This window comes from Anolis sagrei, chromosome 3 (genome assembly GCF_037176765.1).
Source record: "Anolis sagrei isolate rAnoSag1 chromosome 3, rAnoSag1.mat, whole genome shotgun sequence".
NCBI classification, from domain to species: Eukaryota; Metazoa; Chordata; class Lepidosauria; order Squamata; family Dactyloidae; genus Anolis; species Anolis sagrei.
In genome coordinates, this window is record NC_090023.1 from 29,582,510 (window position 1) to 29,594,870 (window position 12,361).

General features: G+C 38.3%; 1 protein-coding gene across 1 annotated transcript in view; it reads right to left on the reverse strand.

Annotated features, from left to right (window-relative positions):
* The window catches only part of MIPEP (mitochondrial intermediate peptidase), a 64,331-nt gene that overhangs the window by 47,623 nt on the left and 4,347 nt on the right, over window positions 1-12,361 (reverse strand). The window contains exons 3-9 of the mRNA XM_067466576.1: window positions 11,708-11,796; window positions 8,168-8,254; window positions 6,368-6,431; window positions 5,330-5,512; window positions 2,704-2,860; window positions 990-1,038; window positions 476-536 (exon numbers count right to left, since the gene is read on the reverse strand). Coding sequence (XP_067322677.1) covers window positions 476-536; window positions 990-1,038; window positions 2,704-2,860; window positions 5,330-5,512; window positions 6,368-6,431; window positions 8,168-8,254; window positions 11,708-11,796 — 690 coding nt within the window. The remainder of the gene's footprint in view (window positions 1-475; window positions 537-989; window positions 1,039-2,703; window positions 2,861-5,329; window positions 5,513-6,367; window positions 6,432-8,167; window positions 8,255-11,707; window positions 11,797-12,361) is intronic.

The following is a 12,361-nucleotide window of genomic DNA, read 5'->3' on the forward strand; positions in this document are numbered from 1 at the left end:
ATTATGTCTGCTAAGAAATCAGGACAGACATATTATATATCAAGAAACAGACCTATCATAAACAGACATATAAGAACACAGTGACTGGAAAAACTATAGTTTGTGAACAAAAGCATTGCAGTTTGCCAATTATTAAGCTGAACACATGTGATTTCTCAAATATGACCTCAGCCATTTCGAGACTGCATAAACTAATTGAACATAATGTTCAACATGCTCAAGAGAGTACATTATATTTTCCATCCTATGGCTTGACTACTACACAAATCACTGTGTTTAAACCAATATTGTTCTTTCAGCACTTAATTCCCTTAGAGAACATTGCCTTGAAACGCAACTCTGCTATAACATGAAGCCAAAAGAAAAAGAAAGGATAGATTACATCAAAAAGATCACAAGACAATATAGACATTATTTTCCCAAACTAGTGTACAACTCATTCAAATTACGAGAAAATAATAAATGCATAACTTACAGATTTGATAGGATTTACTTTCATTTTCATGCCTTCCATCATTTCAAAATCCTTTTGAATTCTACAAAGTAATTTAATCATTAACTTTGATAAAATACTTTCCGCAACATATGAATACTTTTAACATATAAGTAATTGTACAATATACTAATATAAACATCACTCAAAGCAAAAGAAATGAGCCAGATTGTCATTTTTTGTCATTTTTTAAAAAGTCTTTCCCAGTAAGGAAAAACTAAGCAGTGCTAAGAAATCAAGACATTGACCACAGAGTAATACTAGATGACTTAGTATTACTAGAGAAACCATATTATTCAAATCTGAAAATAATCAAATCTGCAGAAGTTAACCTCACAAATGTAGAACAACTGTAGTTGACTGCATGTGCGTCTTCACAAAACTACATCTCTTTTAATAAAAATGTGCATGCAAAAATCCTTATTTCTCTATTGTTTGCCTTAAAGCAATATCTGTTATCCAATTTAGTAAGACCAAATTATAAAAAGTGACTCACCTATTCAATAACTTGTCTGAAAGCTTTACAAGAAACTGCATTACTCTTTCTTTAAAAAAAAACAGAATGTAGGAAAGAAGTTAGCTAGGTAAACAGAACACTTGAGAAATAACAAAAAAAAAAACCCCTGTAAAATTCATTTAAAATAAACGAATCTACTGAACCAAGTATAATTCAGAAGGCCATAATACAAAACAGACTGAATGTAGAAACCATCTGGGTTCTGTTATAAAAGAATCCATAAACAAAATTAAACTTTAAAATGTGCACATTCCTGTTTTCTTCTTGTTCTTTTAGTAAGGAAAATCCTCTGATGAAATGCCATTTCAAACACCACAAAGACTACAATAGGCAATGAAGGAAGAGCTAGGGATTTTTTCCTGACTACTGCAAAATTTCTTCCCCCCCCCCCCATTCTTAAAACTGACTACAACACTTTAGAGTTTGAATGAGACCGTTCAGTCATTTCTGTTACTTTTACTTTTTGAAAAGGTAAAGGTTTCCTTGATATTAAGTCTAGTCGAGTCCGACTCTGGGGGGTGGTGCTCATCTCAATTTCTAAGCTGGCCAGCATGTCTGCATGGAGTGCCGTTACCTTCCTACTCATATTTGCATGGTTTTGAACTGCTAGGTTGGCAGAAGCTGGGGTTAACAGCCAGAGGTCACCCCACTCCCCGGATTCGAACAACCAACCTTCCAGCAGCTCAGTGATTTAATCCATTGTGCAACCAGGGGGCCCTATTAGAATCACCAGGGAGCCCTATGGTATGAGAATTATTTTTTCTAATACCATCCATATAATATATTTACTAATTATTCAGTCACAATCTTCCTTGGTTTTTTGGTGTTCTGAATTCATCGTTACTTTTACACGTGAAGCTGATAAATGGTTTCCATACATTATCAAATAGATCTTGTATTCCTCCTTTTGCTTTTTTTTCCATGTCAGGAGTGACTTGAGAAACTGCAATTTGCTTCTTGTGTGAGAGAAGTGGCTATCTGCAAGGACGTTGTCCAGGGGACGCACGGATGTTTGATGTTTTACCATCCTTGTGGGAAGCTTCTCTCATGTCCCCGCATGGGGAGCTGGAGCTGACAGAGGGAGCTCAACCCGCTCTCCCCAGATTCGAACCGCTGACCTATTGGTCAGCAGTCCTGCCAGCACAAAGGTTTAACCCATTGCACCACTGGGGGCTCTCCTCCTATTGCTAATCTTATTCTATAGGTTAACTTTTCAGATAAGGCTATAGCCCAAACCTTGTGTAACCAACTCTTTATTGATAAATTTTCTAGTTTTTTCCAGGCTCTGGCTATTTTGAATTTTCAGCACATAACATGAACAATGTAAGACTGTTGAGAGGAAGAGTTAAAAAGTACGGTACTTCCAATGACCTATTGATAAGATGAGCCAGGTTTTTCAGGTTGATTTTTGACTACATGAATATATAGAGCACTTGTTGCCACATAGTATGTTCAGTACAAGTATGTAATTTATTTAAAATGTTGAATATTGAACAAATTAGTGTAAAGTAGGACTACGAGAAATTTCACTAAAGCAAAAATTACTAATCACATGCAGAAATCAGCATAACTAGCATTCAGCCTCAACCTCCTTCATATTTTTCATTTATTTATTTATTTATGACATTTATATGCCGAGAAGGGGACTCAGAGCAGCTTCATTGTCACATTCTTTTATGTAAATTGGTATTACCTGGGGTTTGTGCCATAGTTCCCTGAAGAGCCCGATGAGCAAAAGTATCATATCCAACTAACTGGGCCAAAAGATTTCTGCTGGTCAGCAGTTCTTCTAAGCAGTTCAGTTGCTGAGCGTTTGGGTAGAGAAAAACCTTGTAGGCAATTTCACGTACCTAATGACAAATGAAGTGAGAAGTGATGGAAGGATGGATGGATAGCAATCATAGGAAAATTATACAACTAAAAAATGTTAAAAATTGAGTATCACCTTGTTGTAAAGAAAGAAGTACAATTAAAAGACTTCTTCTGTAACCTCGCAATGTTTCTCTTAATTGTTCCCAACATCATGAATAGTATGAGATCTGATCTACTGTGTCATATCAATTGGGAAGCATTAAAATTTGACTTCCACATTTAAGGAATATCCTCTACCTAAGCACTGCGAAGAGATTTTTTGGCAGAAAATGGACGCATAATATTGACATCACCCCTATTTAGTACTCAGTGGTCAGCCTATCAACAGAAAGAAGTCGCCTAAACAGAAGTTGCCTGGGACTTGCCTATTAACTCCAGAACAGGGGATGAAAAATGAGTCTTTTCTGCAGAAATGTTGCACTCCAGGTCAGGAAACACCTCTGTATTTAACTTTCACACTCCAAGTTAAATCAACAAAGCAGTTTACTGAAGATTATGTAAAAAGCACTTCAGCAAAAATAGTAAAAACTTCAAAGTCTATACATGCAAAATAGTCCACAAGGTTCAAGGTACAGGAGTAATCAAGAATCCCAAAACATCAGAACATCATGTTACAGTAAGTTGTAGCAGGACCGTGTGTGTGTGTTTGTAAGAAAAACCTTATGATGGTAATTATTATGGACAGCTGGTAATGTAGGTCAACCAGCAGTCTTGGACCACACCTGATATGGTATAACTGTATGAGTTTTTAGAATACAGTTCTGGAGAGCTTTTTCTCTGAGGAGATGTATGCTCAAAGGCTCTGCTCTGAGGAGCAGGTTGGAGAGAAGCCGTTATGCTGCTCTAAAGGAGGCTATGGCGGAATAGCTGTTTGCTCAACGTTTATGTTTTGCTTTCTCATTTGACTTAAGATGAAAATGCCTTATTTTGTGTTACTTACAAAAACTATGTAAGTTTCTTGCACTGTTTGCTTTTTGTATGCAACATTGCAAATTTGTATTTCATCTCTGCTATTAAGAGTAAATTATTTTTTGTTTATTTCTACTCTTGTCTGTGAGTCTTGTGCATGGGATGTAGCTAAGATCCGCTTGCTGCGCAACACATCAGGCACAGGAATACAAGGAACGGGGAGCACAAGGCAGCATAAAATCCAGGAATAATCTTTAAAACTTGGGATGCATGAATCATAAACAAAGGCATGAAATTAGAATCCCCCTGACCAGGACTTGGCAAGAGCTGTTGCCTCAATTATCAACATTGACCAGACTGGCTGGGAAATGCTCCCAGCCTCTCTAATATAGACATGAAGTAATGCCTCCTCACATGAGTTTCTGATATAGGCTTCTTCTGTAGCAGGTGCTGTGCCCTTTGGAAATTCTGCTGAGCAGCCCAACATTTATGAAAACTACTTTAAGTTTCCAGTTAACCAGCTCATTATTTTGCAACTCATTATTCTCTGCACCTGGGATTTCAGTCTCTGAACCTTTTCCCCTAGAGACCGACTCTTCTGCACAATCTCAGCAATTCTCTGGAATATGACCTTCACTAACTGCTGGAGACACAGACTAATCATTTTTAGGACTTAAAATCTCACGTGGACTTGCAGGCCAAGAGTTCACATGATTCGCATCCACATTAACATTGGTATCAGCCACAATCATGGGATGAACTGGCTGACAACAAGAACCAAGGATGTATCTTTGTTTCTGTGGCCAAAGCTACATGTGATGACAATGGCACAATTTCCATGGTATGAGAGGAGAAAAAGGTGTGCAATTTGAGGGAAAAATGAATGGGAAAAGCAGAACATTCCTCCTACACACCACTTATATCCTTACAGCTTGAATGCCCACAGGTAAACAACTGCTAGTAAGTGGTTAAGCCTTATACCATATTTCATCACATAATAGTAACACTCTCATTTTGAGGTGCCAAAATTGTATTTTTGTTTTCCTCACAAAATAGTCAGACCCCCATTTGGTGCTGATTTTACCTTTCTTCATTCTTTCTCCAAAGGCAATGCAGTTTAAGAGATTTGAAATGGAGGTCTCCAACTCTTCTCTGCTATCTCCTGCTTCTGAGGCAACACAGTTTTAAAAACCTGGAACTGATTTCTTAGGAGGAAGGAGGGAAGGTCTGAGTTCTAGAGACTTCCATTTCAGGTTTTTTTAAACTGCTTTGTCTCAGAGGAGTGAAAAAGGAGGGAAGAGTTTGGCTTCAGAGACCTCAATTTTATAGTTTTTGAACTGACTTGCATTTGGAGGAAGAGGGAGGAGAAGGGGAAGGGAAGATCAACCCCAAATGGCTCTGCAGTTAAAAAAATGGAGCTGGTTTGTTTGAGGCTGGATCATCCCTCCTCCTCCCCTTTCAGAGGTAAGGCATTATAGCTCAGAATATTGAAGCTTACACACTCTTCGTGCAATGTGATATATTTATCATATACATACCAGATCATCTGGGCTATCTGCATTGAGACCACTAATTTGAGCATAATTGCCTTCAACTGCAAAGTTATGGCGAATATGTTCTGGCAAAATGTGCTTGTCGATCTTGTTTGGGAGATGAGATCCAATGAGAAATTCATTACATAAATCCAATATTTTGACGTTCAGATTTACTGCTTTCCTACGCTATAAAAAGGAAAGACAAAAAACAGGCATAGCTTCATTAACACATTTCTTTTTTAAATGATGACGTAAAACAAGGAGGGAAAATCATACAGCCCTTTCTGATTTTCTTAGGCTGACACTCACAGCATCCTTAGCCACCACAACCAATGATGAATAATGTTTGGAGTTGAAGTTCAACAACATCTGGAAGTGTTGTCAAAGGCTTTCATGGCCGAAATCACTAGGTTGCTGTGGGTTTTCCGAGCTGTATGGCCATGTTCTAGAAGTATTCTTCCCTGATGTTTTGCCTGCATCTATGGCAAGCATCCTCAAAGGTTGTGAGGTCTGAGGATGCCTGCCACAGACGCAGACGAAACGTCAGGAAATAATGCTTCTGGAACATGGCCATACAGCAACCAAACATATGGAAAGCTGTATGATTCCTAACCATTTGCTAGAATGTCAATTACAATAATTAATCAGAAGATACTACATGGATCAAAATGGGGAAGGGTAAAGTGTGGACCATGAACTTCACTTCTGTGACATCCCAAGTCACCAGCGGTCCCCCAACCCCATTTTTTTAAAAAAATCTTGACCAATTTACATATGATTATCACCAGAATGCCCCAAAGGCAAAATCAATAGTTTTCCTTTCCTAACTTCAAGAACACTCCCCACCAGAACTCCCCAAAACAGAAAAAAATGAAATACCACTGATAGTGGGATGCACACAAAATGCTGGTACGCCACGTCACAGATGTGGAGATGAAAACTGGCTCCCATCATACATATAGTGGAATTAAAGGGTTAAATTGCTAGATATATTCCAGGTGCCTCTGTTAATATTTTCCCTCTTCGAGTAGAAATAATTACCTTTTTTTCATCCAAGTGAATCCCACTGATCTCAAAATCAAACATGAAAAGTTCAGCCACACGCCTAAAGGAATAAATTCTCATTTAGAGAAAATAATTGCAAGAAAAATATTATCACTGTTTATCCTTTCTAAACATAATCAGATTCCCATGCTACAGAGAAAATAGTATGTCAATTTAAGATATTATCAAGGCAGTCCTATGCGTATCTCCCCAAAAGTGAGTCATATTGAGTTCAATGGTCTTATCTTTATTTAACTCAACTCAGGAATGCATGTTATTTGTCCTTTTCATAAAGGATCATGCATTAATATTATATTTGCAGCTGGCAGTCCTGGATTCATAGTTTGCTATGATGGGTGAATATAGACATTTTGAATGAAGATTATTTCTAAAACTATGCCATTTTCTCTCCAATTCTATGCACTGTGATTAGAAATAAATTATACTTCCTCCCAAGTTATGAGGCATAGGAAGAAACCCTAACCCTGAAATAAATTATATATAATTTACTGCTGCAAAGTAATCTTTCATGTAATGAAATATATTCCTTACAAAAATATATTTTACATCTCACAATTAAGTTATGGACATAATTACCTCAGGATATTGTTATAGTATAACTACTTCTTAAATGAGTTAAGTAAATGGAAACTTTGTCTCTTAATAGCTGCAGGCAATGACAATGTTCAGAGAGAAAGTACATTTTTGTAATGTTTCCTATCTTCTCATCATACAGAGATATTATCTTGTTTTGCTTACAAACTTTGTACTAAACCATAAATCTTGGTCAGCTACTGCAACTAGCAACAAGGCAGGAAACATGTGCATATATCATAAAAAGAGATCAAATATCAAGACTTCAAAACATGCCCTTAAACAGAGAGAAAGTCAAAATTCAGAGGACCAGGATAATTAAAGTGTTATGAAAGTCAAGCCTGCCAAACAGGATGGAGGCACAGAAATGTGTAAATATCCCCTTAATTTCAGAAAATTGAGTATGTTTTAAGATTTGGCTGCATAATGTAACTAGAACCATGGAAAATCTATCAATATGGAACTCTGAATATACTGGAGTTCTATTAACAAGGCAAGTCACAACACTTGCAAATATATTAGATTATTTTAATGCATCTATAAAATATTCTTCCTAAGATTTCACAAAAATAAAACATTATGTACTCTGAAATTTATTACTCCGTTTCTGAATAATCTTTTACTGTCATAAAGTATGCAAGGGCCCTTCCATATAAGCCAGAATATCAAGGCAGAAAATCCCACAATATCTGCTTTGAACTGGGTTATCTGAGTCCACACTGCCATATATACCAGTTCAAAGCAGAAAATTTTATTCAGTTGTGTGGAAGGGGCCCAAATCTATCAAACAGTCAACATTCAGTATTACATTGAAGTCTCTACTACAAGGAAAGGAACGTTGTGCTTCAAATGATGGAATGAATCTCCCAGAACTCCCCAGCCAATGATTAAGAATGCTGAGTGTTTCCACCCGATGACTTCTGAATTTCCAAGCCCTTTCCTCATAGCTGCTGTATGCCTTCAAGTTGGTTCCAAAATGAAGGGGATTCTATTGTGGGGTTTTCTTGGTGACATTTCCTGAGAGAGGGACAGTTTTCCCTTTGCCTTCCTATGAGGCTGAAAGAATGTGACTTCTCTAACGTCACTCAGTGAGTTTGCATGGTTGAGCAAGGACTCAAACCTTGGCTCCACAGCCATAGTCCCATGCTCAGACCATGCCAGTGCTTCCCTCTGTCTCATCAGAACAAACGTAATCATGTGTACCTTGTTTCTGGATCAAGGGAATCCATAACATCTTTATCAGCCAACAATTTTCTCAGACTTTGGCACAAATCTACATCTGTATTTAATCTAGAAATATAAAAAGGACCAATTAGTATCAATGCAATAATTAAGTTTTAAATTTACTTTACTATATTTTTGATATATCATAAATTGATTCAACTTGTTTTAGTCATCACAGAATGCTAATACAACCATAACTGGCTGGCTCACCACAATACTTAAGCATTGTTCATTACTATTATACATTTCAACAGAAAATAATGTCCTAGGATGCTTCGATGTTAGACTTTTAGAACATAACTACCTGCTTCTCTTAATAACAACAACAACAACAACAACAACAACAACAACAACAACAATAATAATAAATCTTCATTTGTATTTCACTTTTCACCCAAAGTAGGACCCAAAGCGGCTTACAGCATTATAGAAAAGACCATACAAAACAATCTGCATATGTAAAACAACATCCTATAAAAACAAATTTACAATAAGAAATAAATAAACATATTTAAAACGCTTGTCTAATACAATTATTGCAGGCAACTCAACAAGGCAGATTGTAAACATTAGCAGGACTCATAAAGGTTAGCCTTCCTGTCATTATAACTAAGTGTCTTCATCAAAAGGTAGTGCAAATAGGAATGTCTTTAGCTACTTTTTAAAATATGTTAGGGAAGGGGCTGTTTTAACCTCTTTGGGAAGGGAGTTCCAAAGAGTTGGAGCAGCCACTGAGAAGGCCCTCTCTCTTGTCGCCACCAACCGCATTTGTGATAGTGGCAGCAATGAGAGGGTCTTGCTAGAAGATCTTAATGTTCGGGCAGATTGGTATGAGGGGATGCGGTCAGATAGGTACGTAGGACCTGAACCATTTAGAGCTTTAAAGGTCAAAACCAGCACCTTCAATCAGGTCTGGAAAGTAACTGGCAGCCAGTCCAGGTGCTTTAGCAGGGGGGGTAGTATGCTCCCTGGGTCCAGCACCTGTTAATAACCTTGCTGTAGATCTCTGAACTAACTGAAGTTTCCAGACACTCTTAACGAGCAGCCCCACATAGAGCTTGTTACAGTAGTCCAAATGGGATCTAAACAAGGCATGGAAAAGCCAAGTCCGGCTTTTCAAGGTACAGTCGAGCTGGCACACAAGTTTTAATTGTGCAATGGTCCTCCTGGCCACTGCCAACACCTGAGCGTTAGCAATGAGTCCATGAGGACCCCCAGATTGCGGATCCATGTCTTCAAGGGGAGGTGTGACTCCATCCAGCACAGGTTGCCACCCTATACCCTGATCTGCCTTCCGACTGACGAGGAGGATCTCCCTCAATTTCAATTTGTTTGTCCTCATCCAGTCCACAACAGTTGACAGGCACCGGTTCAGGGTCTGGGATGCTTCCATAGCTTTTGGAGGAAATGTGTACTAGAGTTGGGCATTATCTACATACAGATGGCACCAAAGCCCAAAACTCATGATGATCTCTCCCAGCGGCTTAATGTAGATGTTAAACAATATGGGAGACTGAAACCTGTGGGACCCCACAAGACAACTGACTTTTTAGAGTCATACCTGCAGTTAAGCCTCCTTTCATTATCCCCCTTTAATTCTCTAGGTGGTTCTTCCATCATTTCTCAGATGTCAAAAAGCCCAACTTTTGCAAGTATGGACAGGTAGAATATTCTTGGAAAGGTGCAGATAGCAATATATCCTTTTGTTTCTACAAGTATACATCATTATGATTTACTTATTTACTACATTTATACCCTGCCCTCTCTCACCCCGAAGAGGACTCTGAGCAGCCCACAAGTTATATGTACATACATTGTATTATATTATTACCATAGCACAATATTAGCATTATATATTACTATATTGTACTATGCCACTATACTGTAATATTATGAATAATATTATAAGTAATATATAATTGATATTATTATATTGTATTATTAGCATTGTATTACATTAAAACATTATTATCAATATTATATGTATATACAATATATATTATTATCATAGCACAATATTAGTATTATATAGTATTATATAGTATTATATAGTATTATATTGTTGCTGGGGGGGGGGGGTCAACTGTGATGGCACAGGAGACAAGGTGGAACTCTCTGCCTGGCTTCCCCTCTTCACTCTGGCCCCAGAGTGGTGGTTGGCGCTCTGGGGAAGGGCCCCCAACTGACGGCACAGGAGACAAGGTGGAACTGTCTTCCTGGCTTCCCCTCTTCCCTCTGGCCCCAGGGCAGGAGTTGGTACTGGGGGGAGGGCCCCTCAACTGATGGCACAGGAGACAAGGTGGAACTGTCTTCCTGACTTCCCCTCTTCATTCTGGCCCCAGAGCGGCTATTAAGCATCAATACAATAGCATTGCCTTTGCAGTCAACTTATCACCCTTGTTTATCTACTTTTTTGAGTTTTTTATATAGTAATAAAGAAAAAAAAGTTTTGTAAAAATGAGGTATGCATCCAATAACAATTAAATGCATAAAATTTGAATGGTAACTTGGAAAAAATCACACCTTCATCTATTTATTTTCATGAAAAGCAAGAAGGTCTGTAACCCTAAAAATTGATACTGAGATACAAAGTTCAACTCACCCCTGCTATGAATATGTTGCCTTGAATATTCTTCAAAGGAGATGGGCACTTCCTCCCTATCACCTTTTTCAGAGTTGCAGCCTTTTTCCTTGGCTCTGTCAACTTTTTAAGAATGCAGCCTTTCAATGAAACTCAATGGAAATGGGAGACATCCATTGGTACAGAGAAAAGAAGAATACTTCTGAAAATGCCTGATGAAAAGACAACTTTCCACCAAGATTTCCAAATACAGAATGGGCCTTATTCAACAATACACTGCTGTTCTCCAACAGTCATTTGCAGGGATTGAGCATTCCCAACATGAACTCTAGCAAAGCACAGAAGGAGTGATAGCAATTATTGTTGTTATTAAATAATTCCTTATTTAATAACAGGACTCTAAGGACTCAAAACTTTTTTTTAAACCCCTTCATGGTCCATCAGTATGTCAACTTAAAAGAGTAGCCATTTTTGAAGGTCCCAAGGGCAAGAAAATCACTACTGAAGCGAAGTGTACCTTCCCCTTCAGCAGCCATTGGGCTATGTGAGTCGAACATGGTGAGATAAACCGAAAAGGCAAGACTTTCAGGCAGTGAAAAGTGCTATGAACCAACACAGAATCATCGAGTTGAAAGAGACCTCATGGGCCATCTAGTCCAACCCCCTGCCAAGAAGCAGGAAAATCACATTCAAAGCACCCCCAACAGATGGCCATCCAGCCTCTGATTAAAAGCCTCCAAAGAAGGAGCCTCCACCACCCTCCAGCCAAGTCTGGAAGCAACTTGTAAAGTAGAAATGTACCTGCTATATGCAGAAATATTTTTTCTACCTGACATCTTAATTTATAAAAGAGATTTCCTCCCCACCCCACACACGTCATACATGAGAACAACAACAGTTATTCAAGGGAAAAGCTCAACACAACAAATAAAACATACTTTTCTACCATAGTACCAATACTTCTGCAGGCTTCTTCAGCAGCTTCTCTGAAAGCAGGATCCGGGTGAGCAATTTTTACAAAATCTGCCTGATGCAATAAAAAGTGGAGAAAGAAAAATAAAGAGGAAGGTTTTGGTGGAATTTTTAGGAAAGTTTGAAATTCTAGCTAAATTCTCATGGTATCCTCGTCTGCATAAACGCATACTGGGTCAAATCCAGTGAAGGGGTTCTTTAACAGAACAGAACAACTTCACTTCTCCTTACACACCCTTATCTCTTGCAACTTCTGTATAAATAGGTAAAGGTTTCCCCTGACATTAAGTCTACACATGTCTGACTCTGGGGGGGTCATGCTAATCTCCATTTCTAAGCCAAAGAACTGGAGTTATCCATAGACACCTCCAAGGTCATGTGGCCAGCATGAGTTCATGGAGCACCGTTACATTCCTGCAGAAGTTGTACCTATTGATTTGCAAACATTTGCATATTTTTCAACTGCTAGGTTGGCAGAAGCAGGGGCTAACAGTGGATTTGAACCACCAACCTGGTCAGCAAGTTCAGCAGCTCAGCTGTTTAACCCGCTGCGCCACCAAGGGGTATTGGGATAATGTTAGGTTTTGTTCAGAGTAAGGTCTACAGATAAGAGAAATAAT